Source organism: Tachypleus tridentatus, chromosome 1 (genome assembly GCF_004210375.1).
Source record: "Tachypleus tridentatus isolate NWPU-2018 chromosome 1, ASM421037v1, whole genome shotgun sequence".
Lineage (NCBI taxonomy): Eukaryota > Metazoa > Arthropoda > Merostomata > Xiphosura > Limulidae > Tachypleus > Tachypleus tridentatus.
Window position 1 is genome coordinate 94,068,737 of NC_134825.1, and position 19,591 is coordinate 94,088,327.

Here is a 19,591-nt window from a genome sequence, read left to right on the forward strand (position 1 = left end):
GACCTTTTGAGTTTTAAATAGTGTTAGGAGATTGTTAAAAGTTTCATTTTAATCCTAATTAATATTTTCTTATTCTCTCGCTCGTTCGCTTTCTACTCCAAATCGAAGGTTATTCTACTTCATTATAAAAGTTTTTTACTTGTGCATTGCGAGAATAAATTTAAAAAAATTTTTAACCATTTTTATATTGATCATTATAGGTGTTCTTTAATTTAAAAATTGTGTAGGGGTAAATGAACCAATTTTATTATTAACTTAAAACTATGTCTGTGTTTGACTGATTAGAATCGCTGGAACTTTAACTTCTCTCTCTCTCTCTCTTTTTATTTTTTCCTCTTCAAATAACATGAATGTTTCAAACTTAAATTATCACAAAATAAATAAGTTTTTAAGTTATCAGTCAGTTAAAATAATGAACGAGTCCAACTATGGGTTGGATAAAGCGAGGCTTGGGAAAACTATACTCATCCAAAATTTGCCTTGGCCACCATATCTAGCGTGTCCACCACAATGCATCTTTGCAGTGAAAGCTCTCCTCCTAAGTGGGAAATGGCGGAACCTGGCTAAATATTACAAACCAAAACTTAATTTGTGATAAATCATGAAAGTTGTTTTTTTTTTACATTCTTAGCTTATTCATTTATGATTCAAAATCAGAGGCATAAAAGAATGGCATTTTAGACCTCATTATTGTTTACAAGTCATTCACTGTCACAAACATTCGGCCTATTGGATACCAATGTAATGGACAATTATTAAATGCATCGAATTCAGAAGTGGGAGGAACCATCTATTAGAGAAAAATAAATTAGAGGTTTTAAAACTTTCAGTAACAATCAGAATACGATTTACCTTCTTAGTTTTTTGTTTGTAGAAAGAGACAATGATAGTATCAACTGAACGCTTTAGTTTTAAAATAAATTTAACTAAACTTTAATTTCGTACAATAAACAAACGTGTTTCGGCTAATAAGCAGGTCTGGGCTTGAATTAATGGTTCGCGAGCTCACACAAGAATCCAAAGGCTTATAATTTGCAGCACATTGACACAAAAACAGCTGATGTTGACTAGCTGCTTTTCCTTTAATCTACCATTTCAAACTTAGGGATGACTAACGTAGATAACCCTTTATGTAGCTTAACGCAAAACTTCTGAAACAAACAGGGCCACTTTTGGTCTACTGTTTGATTTGTAAGATTATAACTAATTGTAGTATTAATTTGTACATGCATTAAACACGGTATTAAGCGATTGACTTTCTTCATGTCAAAGATATTAAAGGTTTTTTGTTGTTTTTTTAATTTCGCGCAAAGCTAGACGAGGGCTACCTAGCCGGACCTAATTTTGCAGTGTAAGACTAGAGGGAAGGTAAGCTAGTCATCACCACCCACCGCCAACTCTTTTACCAACAAATAGTGGGATTTACCGTCACATTATAACGCCCCAACGGCTGGAAGGGCGATATGTTTGGTGTGATATGGATTCGAATTTACGACCCTCAGATTACGAGTCGAACGCTTTAACCCACCTGACTTCGCTGGGCCCAAACAGTCTTACACAAGTCACATACATAGGCATAGTTACCACCACTATAGATAATATAGTTGACGCACTCAGAGTTTAAAATATATATATATTTGCACTGATGGGGCTGCAACTATGATTGGAAAATGTAGGCGCAGTGGCACGCATAAAAAAGAAAAACCTGGACATCTAGAGTATCCACTGCTGTCTTCATCATCATGCACTTGCAATGAAAGGAATGCCAGAAGACTTAAAAGAGGTATTGGGTGATGTAACAAAAATACTTAATTTTACAAAATCAAGGTCATTAAATGCGAGGATCATCAGTTTACTCTGTGAGAATATGGGATGTTTGCAGAAAAATTTGCTGCATCATACTGAAGTCCGATCGAGGGCTTGCTAGGTTTTACGAACTGCGTGAGGAGATAGGTTTCTTTTATCTGAATGCCATTTTGAACTTGCACACAAATTAAGGGACAAGTGTTGAATACAGAAATTGTTTTACCTTTTAAACATATTTGCTTGTATAAATGAAGTGAATGCTACAATGCAGGGTACAAGGGCAACAGAGGTCAAAGCTCAGAGTAAAATGGAAGCGCTTCAACGTAAGCTGAAACTATGGAATGAATGTATAATTATGGAAGAACTTGAATGCTTCGAAAATCTCTCAGTTAATTTTTTTTACCTTATGTAAAATGTAGAAGACACAAAACGACTTTTCAATATTCCTGCGAACTTCGAACACCGATCGGTTTCACATCAATCAGTTTTTATCTTTACGCGGCTGGGGATGTGTCAGAGTATTTTTAATTAACAGTTAAACTAAATTTTGCATATTATTATATATAAAATTCATTTTTGTACTTGTATATATGAAATATAATCATAATTTCATGTACTTTTCTTACGAGTTTTATTCAATTTAGTATTAATAATAATTATAGAGATATACGGAATTTGTCTAAATTTGAGTGGTAGAATGACGTATCTTTTCAAATACAAAGTTAAGTTGAAATAAGCGTTTCACTTATCTGTCAGTTACGCCACGTGACAAAAGTGGGAGTAAAGGAGTAAACAATGAAATAATCTTCGAATATCAGATTCTTAATTGACCTGAACGTTTAATAGATTGAGCAAACTTCAAAATGTTTCGCTCTTGGCTTGCATATAAACTGAACTTTCAATCCCCCTAGTTTGGATACAGGATTTGTTTTACACTTTTTTTAGCACATTGTATACGTTAGTATCCGGAAGTAACCAAGCGTTTTGACGAGATATTCCATATACTAATGCCATACCAAGTTAATTTCCTGTTTCTCATTTCGTCGGAAATATAGATTTGGGAAACTTGCCCCAAAACACATTGCACACATCATAAGATTAAGAAAAACCAGTTGAAATTTACACTTTGAATAAGTATTGAATTGATAGAAAACAAATGTCCAAAGTAAAGTAATTTATAATACCAATAATCATGATTGATACGAAAGTTGAATGCTGTAAAACTATATGTACATAGAGAATAGAAATAGTTAAATTAATATAATTAGTACCCAAATTTATATACGAGGTCTGTTCAAAAAATACGCGGACTGTTTGAATTGCGCGGCTCCAGGGGAATCCGCTTGGTGTCGCTAGGTTTGCACAGATCAGCTGATTACGACGCCATTTCCCCATTGCAGATATCTTCATTTGTGTATTAGCTACGCGGTTTTAAGTGAAGCGCGATTTTTTCGTTTGGGGGATTTCAAAATGAATGACCTGAAGGAGCAACGACTTGCTGTGAAATTTTGTTAAACTTGGAAAATTTGCGGCTGAAACTTTTGCTATGCTTAACACGGCTTACGGTGATGTTTCTATGAAGCGTACAGCATGTTTCAAGTGGCATGAACGTTTCAAGGATGGTCGACAGTCCATTGAAGATGATGAGCGTCCTTCCGCGTCAACTGACGACCCACACGTCGACAAAATCAACACCCTGGTGCGGGCAAATCGACGTCTGACTGTCAGGGAGCTTGCTGAAGAGTGTGAGATATCAGTTGGATCTTGTTACGAGATTTTGACCAAAAAATTGAAGATGCACCGCGTTGCTGCGAAATTTGTGCCTCAGAACTCGTGAGTTTCTGGCCAAACACCCGATCACTGTTCTTCCCCACCCCTCTACTCACCTGACCTTGCTCCTTGCGATTTTTTCTTGTTCCCCAAACTCAAAATACCCTTGAAAGGAAGAAGATTTGAGACGATTCCCGAGATTAAGGCAAATGCGACGAAGGAGCTGGAGGACATTACAAAAGAAGCGTACCAGGACTGTTTCAACAAGTGGAAACACCGTTGGGATAAGTGTGTGCGTTGGGGAGGAGAGTACTTTGAAGGGGTCCCAGACCTGTAACTTCTAAATAAAGTACATTTTGTTTTATGACGTCAGTCCACGTATTTTTTGAACAGCCCTCGTATGTACATAAAGCCAACATGTACTAGACATCTAACATATCCAAATTTAATAAAGGTACCAACTACACAATGTCAGAACTTCATTCTGATTGTTCCCTCACTGTGAGTAGATCCTTTTGTTTCTGTGTAGTCCCCTGTTAGTGCAACGGTAAGTCTACGGATTTACAACGCTAAAATCAAAGGTTCGATTATCCTCCATGGACTCGACAGATAATCCGATTTGACTTTGCTGTAAGAAAATACACAAAAACGTTTCTGTCCCATCATTCGCTTGCAACAGTATTTTCAGTGGGTGCATAAAGAATTAATAAAATGAAAAGTTCGGACTTATTCAGGTGAAATGTTAAACAATTCTCCCAATGAACCGTAAATGTAACAGCACCGTTGAAAGTATAACCATGTATAATAGCAGTGTTGGATAATTTACATGCTCACCAATGTGTTTAAACAATTCTTACTGTGGTGGAAGTTGATGAACACAAGTTGTTTTCTGGGTAATTGGTTCTCTTGACAGTGCCTTTGACACACACCTTGGTTTCAGACATTCACCATAAATCATAATGCTTCTTATTGTTTATTTATAGAGACGGAAGGATGCATCTGGCTTCGTGTGATAGACAGATGAAGCTTTTCAAATATTGGGGTTCCAAAGATTTTGTGGAAGTCTTGATGAGTGTCATGTGACGTTCTGGAACAAGATTAGAGAATGCATACAAGTGTTGGAATACATCCACCGAAAACCTGGAAAGCTTGCAAATTTGAAAATTACTCTTTCCACATTTACAAATTGTGAAGAAGTGATTGATTCTGGCAATAATGTTAGGGAATACTTTGATATTTTTAGATGACATTTTTGTGTTTTCTCTACTTTAAAGAGTTAACAATGTAGATATAGTTGAAGAGTGTCTCCATATCTGTTCGTGCAAAAGAATCCAATACCTTGCACTGTCGACCTATGAGTTCTAACCTGGTAAGGACTTCAGACAGAAAGGTGATGGCATGTCGTATAATGGCAATAAAATTTTCTTTCGAGCCACGTTTCTTGATTGCAGCATTCCAAATATCTTGCATGCAGTTAACTCTTTATATTGATTGTTCCATCTCATCACTCATTCTCTACTTTATAACTCCAACTGACTGCATCCTCATGTTTAACAGACTTAATGCTTTCTACAGAATTTCGATAACTGTTGGAAAGCATTGTAAAAACAAACATGGTGGCAATTTGTACTGCCAAGTAGATGGTTCAGTGATCTTGGACACCATCTGTATAAAAACAAAGAACAAGTTTTAACTGCTGTTGCATTATCTCAAAGCATCCAACAATTGAATACTGTGAATGAAACAGGACAGCAAATTCACAGAAGTATTTGAGAATTGTGGCACAGATATTCACAGCTCGCTATTAGACTAAACAATGAACTTTAAATTCAGTCGTCCAGTGTAATTATGTGAAGAATAGTTGAATGGATTTATTGGCCAAACTAACAACAGATCCATTCAACTGATGTTTTTGACAATAAACTGGTTATAAAAGAACAACAGAAAGAGCAAAACCCAAATGGCTCATCATTCCATTGCAACAACTGTCAACAGCTTTAAGTGCATTTTCATTCAGAAGACTAGACACGCCATTCCAGAATGCCAAGTACTTCCAGGTTACCCTGGGTTGACACTACACATTTAAAATTACTTCAGGATCCTGCAACTCTAGTATCTGTTTGAGTATCTTCAACCATGGTGGTAGTCAACACATTCCCAATTAGAAACTTGCACATACCTAACAGATCAATAGGCTTGGCATTTTTAACTGAACTATATAACAAGTAGAATTTCCATTTTCAGCTATCTCTTATATGGTACAAAATGTTTTTTCAAGCTGGTCAATCAAACTATTCGATTTGCTAATATTTTGTCCTTCTGAAGGAATGTTAAACATACCACAGGAACATAAAATGTTAGCTGCAATTCATGAATGTACTTGTAATGAAGTCATGAACTGGAAGGAGCACAGAGTGACCATCACCTGGTGTATGAAGTAGCATGGGCTTATGGTGTTTCCTCTTTATGCGTTTTTCTGGCAAGCACCATTCTATTACATATCTCCCTGTTTCAAACATTCTAGTAGTCCCTACCTATACTATGACAATATCCTACAGTTTAACTTGAGTTCAACATAAAACACAATTCAATAATAGCTAGCAAAACTTACTTACCCTGTACTCTACAAAATTCTAGATTTATGTGTATTATAAACCTAGTAACTTTTATTCTTCTCACCTTGCATTACTGTAGAGAACATGATAGAGTCAAAGTGTGATCAACATAGGCCTGTAGCTCTAGGCTTCATTTTATAAGAAGCAAGTTGGCACTAAACACATGAGACTTAGCTTTGACATCATCTTCCTGGGCATCAGGTGAAGTATTTTTACTAGCTATGTTTATTTAACAAGAGCTTGTCCAAATATACATGGCTCAAGCAAAACAAGAAACAGGAAATAAACTTGGTGTGGTTTAAATGATTAAAGTCCAATCATGAAGCAGTGTTCCAAAGGCTCATTCTAGTCAGTGAGTTGAATTCCAAGTCAATTTTTTAATTCATTGTTCATCCAAAACATGTTTGAACACCAATGGCTTACACTATCAATGCCATGTGCAGAGTAATTGTACTTAAAAGGATGAAATTTATGAGGACCTTTAATTAGTTTAATGCTGAAAACCTTAATATTTTCAGAATCAGTCCTTTTTCCCAGGAGTACAGAAAAATAATCAAATACTCAATAGTAACATATCCATCAGCAGAAAACTAATTACAAAACCAAAGACAACAGTAATCACAATACAATTTATTCGTCTTTTTCTGAAAAATATACAGAACAGAATAAACATACTGATGTTTTGCAAGTGGTTTAGAACCTTCACTTACAAAAGAAAAAAAAGGTAGCATTTTAAGTAACTTTTTAAGAAATGTTTCTTTCAGAGCAAAATCAACTCCAGATTTTAACACTGTTATCCAAAGATTTACTACTGTTGCATGGAAGGACCCCAACAAATGAATTTAACTTGAACTACACCATTTGTGCATACGAGTCAACTTGCCTGGTGAGAAAGCTCAAGGATTCAGATTTAGTCATTATTAATTTTGAATGACTGACCACAGTTGAGGCAAACCAGACGGCAGTAACCACCATCACCATCTTTGAATAGAATAACAGCATTGTCTACTACTTGTATCAGGTCATCCCATACGTTATGCCTGAAAATTTAATACAGAAAGTGCATCATCATTTCTGTCTTTGTAGAAGGTTTTAATGACCAAAATACGTAGGACATGTATAAAAATGTTCAGACAAATAAAAGAAAATAAACCAGCTCCACTTTTTCAGATCATAAATCAAATAAACCCTTATGAAGATGGATGTGTACGAGAAGCACATTAGGCATATAATGCTTTACGAGTTTAAAAATAGCATAGCAACTACATGAAACATTCAAGTTGTTTATAGTGTTGAGTCTCAGTGAAAAGAATGTCAAAGGTGGTTTCAAATGTTCAGATCAGGTGACTACAGATTAAGTGATGCACCAGGTTCAGGTTGCCCTGTTGAGTGTATTGATGACTTGCTGCTGGATGTAACTGATGAAGATTGTGCTATAGCAGTTGAAGAGTTATTACAGAGCTTAATTCAACCCATTCAAAAGTTCACCATCATCTGCAATAGCTTGAAAAGGTGTCAAAACTTGGAAAATGGATCCATGATTTGACAGAAGCCAACCTTAGAGCAAGAGTGGACATTTGCACTTCTCTGCACTCTCGTGAATGTAACTCACCTATTTTGGATAGGTTAGTGACTAGAGATGAAAAATTGATATTATAAAAATGATAAGCACTGCTCAGAGCAGGTAAACTGGTAAAAGCACAGCCCAAAATGGACCTTCACCGTAAAAAAGTCTTGTAAAGTGCTTGATGGAATATTGTTGGTGCAATCCACTGTGGGTTGCTGGCATTCAATGTGATGATTACATTAGACTTCTAGTGTCAACAGTTAGAGCACTTGAATGTTGCACTGGAAGAAAAGAGATCTGCTTTGATCATTTATAGAGGTGTTATGTTACACCAGGATAATGCACTGCCCCATACAGCAAGGATCACATCTGCAAAGACTGAAGAGCTACACTAGGAAAAACTACCACATCCTCCTTATTTTCCAGACCTTGTCTCATTTGATTATCCTCTATTCTGAAGTTTGCAGAACTATCTTGATGGAAAAAGCCTGGAACACATAAAGATGTCAAAAACTACCCTCTCTACATTCTTTTCCTCCAAACCCCAAGTTTTATAAAAGTAGCATTCAGGAGCTTGTGAATAGTTGGCAGGAAGTAATTAATAATAATGGAACATACATTTTTGATTAAATAACATTAAAAGCATTTAAAATAATTTCTCTTTTCCTGAACCTAAAACTCGGCATTACTTAAGAGATGAGCTGATATAATGTGACCACAGTTGAAAGTGGAGCGTTCTTAGCTTCATCATAACTAGAACTTTTAAAATTACAACACAAAATGATAAATATAAAAAAAAAATCTTTCAATTTTCTTGAAGTTACAATATTCATGGCATTGGAAAATTAAGACAGGATATGTGCACATGGGTTTAGCACAGTACTGATCAATTTGTGACAATATATTTAGGAACCATTTTAAGTACAATCTATTTTCTAATACAATAACTTTACCATAATACACTAATAAAATTTCATCAGTTATTTTATTCACACAATTTTATCAAATAAGAAAATAAGTACATATTAGGATAGATACTTCAGGTATGAATTACCAAAAAGTGAGTTATGGCAACCCATAACTTGTAATGCCCATTGTACAAGTTTGCTCACAATATGTTTATCCAATTTTCAGATATACTATCCAGAACATTGGTTTGAATGGACAGGGGTAAATTAATAAGGCATGCCCTATGATACTTCTCATCTGGAGTATTATCACAACAAATGATAACATTCAACTCTGTTAGTAATTACTTTACACCAACATGCACTTTATTGATGTATATGAACTGTATTTTGAAAAGAAATAGGGAAATAAAATGGTTTTGAGTGATATATAGGCTCCATTGGAATTTCAAAAATCTTGATTTACTATTGAATCTTATTCCAAAACAAAGAATTTTGTATGTACATCTTAGACTCATAGCAAAAGTGCAAATCTTTTAAACTATAGCTTCATGTAGAGAAAACAGAGCAGAAGTTTGTGTGTTTTGAACATTCTTGTCTGTATTGTAGATTTTACTTCTTGCCAAATACTACCTTAGAAAACTATCATCTTTTGAATCAATTGTTTAGTTTTTGTAGAAATTTAACATCTAAGGTAAGTAGGAAAAATAACAGTTTAGCTTAACAAAATGTAAATGAACCCTCTCCTTGAAAAATTGTTAAAATATATCATTGCCAGGAACAAATCTCAATATTGTGAATCTTCAATTATCATCAGGATGCTAAAAAGCACCTTGTTTCCAATCATATATAATGACACCAGGTGTATCTGAAGTGCAAGTACTAGAACAATAATTTTAAATAACCACTAGTTTTAACAGGAAATGTTAGGATCCATTTTTTTATCCTGGAATTAAAAGTAACTGTACTGATTATCATTAATTTTAAAATATATTGAAACAAAAAGGGTTGGATATTGAAATATATCAACAATTAATCCTTTAAATATACAGATATGATTAAATTGTACACAATAATTTTGATAGGTGAACTGTGATTTCTAAGTCATTTACTTGGAACTGCAATGTTTTTCATCAACATCTTTCTCTAAACATTCAACATATACACACAAAAAGGATCTAGGAATGTTGGTAAATCCCATTTAAAATGAAACTCAGAATTCTACAGATATTCCTACTTAGCCATTAAACATGGCAAAGTGATGTTTATAAATGCCTTTTAGCAAATCAACGAGATTACTTTTAAAGGAGTGAAGTCTTAATTTTTTTAACTTCTGCAGAAGTACAAATGTTTCAGAGTTGAAGTAGAGAATAGTGCAGAGATAACTTAAAATAATAAAAAAGGTTTAAGCATAAAACATAGCATAGTTTATACACAATTATCCCACTGATTTCCTGAACTGCACTCATGCACTACACATAAGGCATTCATCTTTGTTCTGCAGCGAGCACACCATTGCTTCTCGTTGTTGTTCCTTGAAATCACTTTCTTTTCTGGGAGTTTCATATCCTGCATTCTTTTTCAGGGCAATCTTATCTACAGTGAATTGGATAGCGTTGGCAGCAGGTTTGCTACGGAGATAGTACATGCCAGTCTTTAAGCCCTGGATAAAAATATACAAGTTTTACCATTGCGAGTGTAGAGATATAAAATTTTTTTTTACACTAAACAATATTTCATCCTTTAATCATTGTTGCTAAAACTGTAAATAATAATAAAACCAAACTAAAACATAGTACTTCGCAGTGGTGAAAATAAAGCATCTGATTGGTTAACAGCATATCCTATTTCCCAGGATGTGTTTGTGTGTGTCTTCAGATGGGGTTATATAGACCTTAACTTTTAAGCCATATTTATCTAACATATTATATGCAAGTCTATTACAAGACTTAGTAACATATAAATTACACAAAAAAACTGAAATAAAACTATTCATTTTACTATTGTAATCTCCAATTTTTATGTATTTTTATGTAACAAATGGAGTAATTTTGTTTGATTTTTCTTTTACCACTTCTTTCTGGTTTTGTAATAGGTAAAAATAATTACTCATTATGATGAAATATATTTATCTCATTCATAATGAAAAACACAAGTTCATTTATAATGTTATGAAAAAAACACAAGTTCAAGAAATCAGTTTAACACACAAATACTATGATCTATAAACCAAGCATTTTTGAAAGGTCCACCTTTCTTTTCACTTTGCCTCTGATAAAGGAAAAAAAATCGATCTTTTGAAAATGCTTTGGTTACAGGGTATCATCTTTATGTATTAAACACAAATTCAGTAAATTTGAGTTAACAAATTTGACTTTCTAACTAAAATGTAAACTAATGGTCCAAGGAGCACAACAGGCAGCTTCTTGTATTGCAGTAATAGCTAGCACGTCCTTAACAGGGATAACTTTTTGGTATATAATGCAAAGTAGTTTATGAGCATGAGAAAAATTATGGTAAATTCTTTCATGATGCTATATTTTATAATCAGTAATTTAGTGAAACTTGTATTATCAAACTGATAACTTACACACTTCACTAAAATTATAATGACATTGATCCATGCAATTCAAGTTAAGAGTCATATTGAAAACAAAAAAAGTTACCATTTTCCATCCATAGAAGTGCATGCTGGTCAGTTTTCCATAATTGGGTTCAGCTATGTGAATATTTAAAGACTGACTCTGGTCAATAAATGCTCCTCGATCAGCTGCCATCTTGATGATAACCCTTTGGGGAATTTCCCACACAGTTCGGTAGAGATCTTTTAGATCAGCTGGAATTCCGTCAATGTTCTAAACACAATTTTGTTGTGTACGAAATCATTTGTTATTAGTTCGTTCCTCTTTAGAGAATGATATTCTAACAATACAATATAAAAGGTTAACATTTTATGTAGCATATCCTTGCATATGTGTATATGATCATTTATACATGAATTTAAAAATTCTGCATACATTAATGGGCCAATGTGTCAGCTTGCCATATGATGTAATACTTCCAAGATCTTCACTAAACTGAAGGTATTTCAATGTGACAAGAAAAAAAAAATAATTCTAATTCAAGGATTGAGAAACCTTCAATATTTGGCCTACATCTTCAGAAGTTTAAATTAAAGTTAACAATTAATATGCATGTTTTTTCTATATTCTTATCAATAAAATGTTAATATTTTTGATATTTGCATGTTTAGGAACTAATGATAGTAATTCAAAAATACGAACTCGTGCCTAAGCAAGAACAGCTGAAATCTTTTATAATAGCTAAACTGGACTTTGGTTTCATAAAAGTGAAAAAAGTTAACACTGCAACAACTAATAGACTATTTGGTTATACAAACAGTGTTTGCACAAATAAAATACATAAATGAGAAAATAATCATTGTGTATTATTTTCCATTATGATTTAATGGTAATGACAAGTATTGGCAAAGGACAAAATTGTTCGTTTTTTTCTTTTTTAATTTAATTGCAAACATTTTGACTGTGATTTGTATTAATTTCCTTATTGTAACCTAGTTCTGGTACACTCACAACATCTCAAAATTGCTAACATTCAACACTGTTCTTTAACACATCACATGTATGTATTTAATTCAGGAACTAGCCTGCTCAAGAGTCATAAAACAAAATTATTGTTCAACTGTTAGGATATTAAAATACAACTTATCTGTTGTGTCACATTACAAAACACTTAATACCTAGTGATAAAACAACAGAACTAGAAAAACAACCTGAACAGAGCCATTTTGTGATATTAACTGATTCTTCATGTCTTCATTCCACAATCCTCTCTCGGTTAGATCCTTTAGCAAGTGATGATTCACTACCTGAAAATGGACAATTGCAAAACACATCAAGTAAAAATACACATTGCACAATTAGCTAAAAATTAGAAGAAAATATAAATATCTCACAGCATTAACCACAAAAGATTACTCACTTGAAATTCACCCGAGAGGACACGACGAGTGTATATATTGCTTGTGTAAGGTTCAATAGACTCATTGTTTCCAAGAATCTGAGCAGTTGAAGCAGTTGGCATAGGTGCAATGAGTAAGCTGTTTGTCAAGCCATGTCTAAAAATAAAATATTTATTAATATCCAAAAATAGTAATGAAAAACAATAAAATTATAACATACATTTCTTTATGCGTATAATCAAAAGACAAGTTGCTCAACTATCCAACTTAATCTTAAATTTTAAGAGACTGAAAGTCTTAACTGTGAATAGATACAAATTATAATCCAAAATAAATACTAACACCCTTTCATTTTTTATCTATGAAGCTAATAAGTTCGTGTTATTTACACACAGATCTTCTGATGTGTTGAGACAGAATGCATTTATACTCAGTAAAGTTCATGTACACTTCTTTGGTTTATGGAGTTATAACAAGAGAAGTCTAACTAATTTTTTACTGATCCATGGTCACAATGAGTTATGTTTGACCCCCATGGGGATATATCCCAAGTCATAATAATTTAAGATAAGACTGTGTGGATCCATGTACAGACTATCCAAACTTACTTTGCTACCTTTTCTTTTAGAGCAGTCCAGTCCCATAAGCTAGTTGGAGTAACATTCCACATGTCATACTGAAGAAACTAGTAGAAAAAAGTAATAAATGTATGCTTAAACAAATTGCATATATATTACTACAGCTTTAATGATACCTCATTTCATTTTGTGAAGGTATGCATACTGTATCAAAAGTTATAGGGTAAATACTTAACATGTGCAAATGTGTATATTTTACTGAGCATGTTGCAAGAGTTAAAAGTTTGAGATTAGTATTTTCCTCTTATTTTTTTAAGTTAAATCTGATCCAGTGACATGGATGATTACTCTTGTGTCAGTTTTTGACTTAATGAAATGGTAAAATTAGTTCATGAAAAAATTGAGTCTGTTTATAGGTCAAAGTGCGAAGCGATTTCACATTGTGATTAAAAAACTATTCTTCATCTCAAAAATTTGTAATCTCTGTAATCTTTAAAATATTCTGAATACATTTCAAACATTTGTGTTCAGTAAGACTATATTTTGTTCTTTTCTATACTCTTTGTGAGGTCTGTTAAATGACCAATCTTGTAATTACCATAAAAAAAGTAAATAAATACAATTTTTTCTTGTGCTAGAACAACTACATATTATGACATGAAAATACAAATGTTTAGTCTGGGTTGCTTAAATTTCATCATATTATATATTCATATGTATTTTTTTATTACACTGACCTTCCAGTTGTGCCTAGCTAACATTACATAACTTGAACTGACAGGGTGCACTTTCACTTGTTACCTTATCCAATAATATAAAACTGACCTGGTCTTGGCTATGTTTTAATTGACTAGTATTTTGTAATACATAGTAATATTTACATTATTATGCATGTGTATAGATCATTATTATTTAAAAAACTTATTTTTCTTAAAATATAAAGCAAACAATTATTTCTTCTAGCTACAACCTCAGAACTCAATTTGCTAAGCCTTTTAAAATTTTGCACGTGGAGGATATCAAATAAAAGTTCTGTTTAGGTTTTGTACATACAGTTGAATAACCAAACAATCATAAACAACTATACAGATACCATAGAATTCCATTATAAATTAAGCATAGCAACTGAGCTGTATTTAGGTCTAAAAAAGTATAAAAAGCTTCAAGCAAACTAAAGATGCAACTTAATCCTTTGAAATCTTGGATCATAAGAGTGGTAGTCTTTTCACAGATTAAAATGGCTGAGAAAACCACTAGGGAACATTCTGGGATGTAGAGTGGTTATTCACATGTTACATATTGTAGAAACATTATATGAAGGACCATTCCTGAAGTTGGAAAGAGGTTATTGGGGCCACTGTGTTTCAGTACATAAGCTATATCTTTTCAAAATAAAAAGATAAAGTTCTTATTTTATATTCTAGCTTGATAATAATGGTAATTTGAATTTGTAATTTCTCTGAACCTTTTGATTTAGTAATTTGACATCAAACACTTATTTTTAATCAATACTGCATTCAACATACCATGACTCACCAAAATCTATATTTAGGTATGTTCTTTAAATATTTACTTTTAAATTAACAAATTAACTTGTATAAAATAAAGTTTGAATTATAATCTACAATTTGATTCCAAAGTTCATGGCATAAATTCATAAAATAGTAGTTCAGTAAAACTTTGAATGCAAGTCAACAAATGCAAAGATATGGCCTTTAACCTATCGTGAATGGGTTGAAATATAAAATGTATTTTAGTAGATAACCTAAAATGTTTAAAAATCACACTAGTTATTATAGTTAGCATGTTAAAACTTCTCAATATTAAGTTTCTTATTATACTACAATTTAAAAAAAATCAAATTCCATAATAAACCCTTATGGTTTCTCTCTGTCTAAATTAAAAACAAAAAAATTAGAAGCTGACAACCCAGCAAATCCTCTGTCATTTCAACTCAATGTACTGCAGAGAATACTGATAGTCAAAGAATTCAGAGAAAAAATAAGTGAAAGCTACAAAAAATACATTACCCCTTTTGATACAGGTGACCCTTGGTATGTTTCATATGGCCCCATCCTTTCTGATAATTCACAACTTGCCTCTACAGCTCCATAATAAATAGTCTCAAAGATCTGAATATTTAGCAGTTGGGCCTCTTTACTGTCAAATGGATAACGCATTAGAATGAAGGCGTCTGCTAGCCCCTGTACGCCGATGCCAATTGGTCGATGTTTTTTGTTTGATTTTCTGGCCTGATAAAGATCAACACACATTTACTTTTCTCTAGTTTAAATTTTATTGGAAGGCTGATGACTTAATGGGATTTTCTATCACTCTATCAACTATGATTATAACAATTTCAAAAGTGTGACTTCGCATTGCTTTCAACACATTCCAGTTCGAGTTTTAGTTTCAAGTGCTATACACATATCAGGAACTAAAACAAAGTAAAATTGAAAATCAGTTATGGTTTTATATAATGATAAATTTTTGTACATCTATTCATATATATATTAAAATGAAGGAAGCAGTATTAGTATTACAATTAGAAGGTAAAAATGTAAGCATATGGATAAACTACTTTAAAAATTGCTGCATTAACAAATATGCCATGATTAAACATGTTGACTAACCTCAGGAACTGGGTAATAGTTGATGTCAATGATTTTATTCAAGTTTCGAGTTACCACCTTCGTAACCTCTTTCAGCTTCTCAAAATCAAAAATTCCATCTTTTACAAACCTACCAAGGGCAATGGATGCTAGATTGCATACAGCTACCTAAAGAAAAAAAATCCATGATAAACTTTACTTAATTTCATAACTTTGAGTTGTGAAAACTCTTGAGTCTTAAATGATTTAATATTCACACAACTATTTCTTAAATAAAAAAATCAAAACAGAACAATAAATACAACTTGATTATTGTTTCAGGATACAAAAAAATGAAATACAAAATAATAAGTAATACAACATTGAATAGTTGCACGATAAATAAAATTTAACCCTTTTGAAGCAGCTCAGTATAAAATAGTTTGCACACACATTTGAACACATTAAGTATTTATACTATAGCTTTTAATGTTTTACGTGTATATTTACAAAATTTGGTAGACAGTAGTAATAATTCCAAGTCCTTTATACACAAATATTCAGATTTTTAATGAAGTATTTTCACTAAAGATTCGTTTATGAAAATAGTCTCTTCTGTTAAAAAAAACAAAACAACTACCCTTTGTCCTAAAAATCTCAAATATTTATGCAACCTTTAAAATCTCCTAAATAATGCATTTTAACCATTTGTTTTCAGTAAGACTATGTTCTGTCTGTTATTTTCTAAACCTTAACTATAGGAGATCTGTCAGTTTAAATAACCACCATAAAAAATCTATGAAAATATAAATTATGCTTTTTTCATTCTAGCATGACTACAGATCATAACACAAAACAATCGTTTATTTCAAATAGCTTAAATCCCATAACATTACACATTTATAAATATTTATTTTTATTACATATACCTTTCAGTCATGCCTGGTTAACAATACACAAGTTATAATAACATGGTGCATGTGCATTTATATTACCATATCCAATGATTAAAAAGTGACCTTTGGTCTTTACAAAGTGACCTGTCTTAGCTGTGTTTTAGTGGACTAGTATAAGATAGTCACATTTCAATTGTTATACATTATATTTGCATATAGTTTACTATTATTTACAAACATGTTATGAAAATTATTTCTCTCAAAACAAAGAACAGTAAATGAAGTAAACCAGATAATTATCTCTTCTAGTTATGACCTCTGTACTTAGTTGCTTTTTCTCACAGCTTGCTAAGCCTTAAGAAATTTTGGAAGTGGAAGATGTGAAATAAAAATTTAGGTTTTATATATACATTTGAATAACTAAAAAAACAAATTATACATATTAATATTGTAGTATCATTATAATTTTGGTCTAAACAATTGTGAAATTTTGAGCAGACTTGGACACAATCTACCTCCTTGAAATGTTTTGAAAGAACAAGATGGCATCCTAACACATTAAAATGGCTGATAAAGTCATGAGCAGGACATTGAGCTTTCAGTTGGTTATTCATGTCTTATACATAAATATACACATAAGGGGACATTCTCTAAAATGAAAAGAGGTTAGCTGGGCCACTGTGCTTGATTCACTACAAGAATCATATCTCAACAAATAGGAAGTATATTAATTTATTTTATATTCTAGCTTCTAAATATAGGTAATTTCAGTTTCTAATTTGTACAAAACTACACTTAGTATTTTGACGTACATTTAATTTCAACTAGTGCTGAGTTCAACATACTATGTGACACATAAAAATCAACATTTAAGAATTCTTAAATATTTACTTTTAAATTACTTTTCAATAATGTATAATAAAATTTGAACTATAATTTACAGTTTGATAAAAACTTACTGACAAATTCTTAAAATAGTAGTTCAATAAAAGTTTAAATGCAAGTCAACAAACATGATGATTTAACTGCAAGCATGCATCAAAAATGATTTGTGAAAAGTAAATTAACAATTACAGTAGTAAATTTAAAATAAATTAAAAGTATTAAAATTTTTGCTACATGCTAAAACATACCTCATCTGGAGAACTGTACTCTACAATTTCTGTACACAAGTTACTACATTTGATGGTTCCAAGATTCTGCTGGTTTGACTTTCTGTTACAGGCATCTTTGTAGAGCATGTATGGTGTTCCAGTTTCAACTTGAGCTTCTAAAATTGTGTACCACAGTGTTTGAGCTTTTACTTGTCGCTTGTACCTTTCTTCCTTCTCATACCTTATAAATGTTAAATATCAGTTTTACGTATGTACATGAGAAGCACTTACAAGTAATTCAAGAAACTAATTATACATAAGTATAGTTTAAATGCACCACACATACAAAAAAACATGTGCATGGAAAATAAAAATAAATGATAAACTTCTAAAATCTATAATAACAACAAAAGTTTAAGCTCTACATCCATTAAAGTTCTTAGTGTTACTGGATTTTTATATCTTTGAATTTAATTTGAAGATTTTAGAAGCATGGTCTGATTTTATGATGTACTAGACTAACTCACCATCAGAATACTTTTCTTCATTTAAAAATTGTCAATTTAATTGTGTGTAATCTCTAAAACCTCAAAGTAATTTCAAATGGTTTCTTCAGTAAAATTTTATATTTTGTAATTTTTTCTACCTTAACTCTGCAGAAGGTTTGTGAATTTGACTGACATCATACTCCCTGTAAAAAATAGAAAATAAATCTAAACTACCTCCTTTTTTGTTTCCAGAACATCTTCAAATGGTAACATGAAACATGTTTATCCTAAATGGCTTTAAACTCCTAACAGTACCCGTTTCTCTACATAATTTTATTGCCCTTTTAACCATGTCTAGCTGATAATCCTGCTACATTTGTTGTAAATATCTTGGTGAACGTACAGCTCATATTATTCTATTGAATTATGCAAGGCATGGGCTACTCATAAATGTACCTTGTGAAGATTTATAATTTTTCTATATCTTATCAAATAATGGGCCTATAAATACAGAATAATAGTACAAACCTCAGACAATATCCAACAACTATCACAATTTTTCTGGCTTTCTAACAATGCAATAAAAGCTGTTAAAAATTCAGCCAAACTTATTAGTGTTTCCTGTTATAATAAAGTTTAAAACTGAAAGCAAAAACAGAGAATTCTGTATAGAAAACATTATAATATAATAAATGATAGATTAAAACTTTGGCTTTCCATTCATTATAAATAACCTAGTAGTAAGTGCCTGAGAGACTTACTGGGAATTTGTGAAACAGGATGTGATGTTCAATTTTATAGTTCTCTAACTAAATAAGATTGAAGACTAAAAATCTTGCTTTTCCTGATTGATAACAATATTATAATAACTAATTTTCTTAAAATACCATAGTTGTCAGAAGGGTAGTAAATAAATTAAAGAGGGATACTTAGAGATCAAATGTCCATTCTCGTACAAGGGTGAGATTGAGGATTTTTTTCACATATTTCCTTATAAAATTAAGAACCAAAAACTTTTTTTATTTTAAAATTGGATTTATTGACTACATGTTTATGCCAAGCTTATCCATATACCATGATAATAAAGTAGTTCAATTTAATTTTGAATGTAACTTTCTCAAAAGTTGTAACCTGCACATTTTAACCTGCAAGAGGGTTAAGGGAAGGCTTGATAAGTAAGTTAATAATTAGATCTAGCTTTGAAGATCTCTGCTCCAGCTGTTATCTAGATGTAAGGATTTTTTTTTTTTTTTAAATATAAATCACTAATTTATCCTAGATGCATCCTGATAATAC

General features: G+C 32.0%; 1 protein-coding gene across 1 annotated transcript in view; it reads right to left on the reverse strand.

The window, feature by feature from the left end:
- Positions 1-8,724: 8,724 nt before the first annotated feature.
- Positions 8,725-19,591, reverse strand: part of RnrL (Ribonucleoside diphosphate reductase large subunit) — a 33,791-nt gene continuing 22,924 nt past the window's right edge. Inside the window, exons 11-18 of the mRNA XM_076511951.1 lie at positions 17,847-18,048; positions 15,860-16,006; positions 15,257-15,478; positions 13,257-13,333; positions 12,669-12,804; positions 12,460-12,555; positions 11,333-11,521; positions 8,725-10,329 (exon numbers count right to left, since the gene is read on the reverse strand). Coding sequence (XP_076368066.1) covers positions 10,132-10,329; positions 11,333-11,521; positions 12,460-12,555; positions 12,669-12,804; positions 13,257-13,333; positions 15,257-15,478; positions 15,860-16,006; positions 17,847-18,048 — 1,267 coding nt within the window. The 3' untranslated portion in view covers positions 8,725-10,131. The remainder of the gene's footprint in view (positions 10,330-11,332; positions 11,522-12,459; positions 12,556-12,668; positions 12,805-13,256; positions 13,334-15,256; positions 15,479-15,859; positions 16,007-17,846; positions 18,049-19,591) is intronic.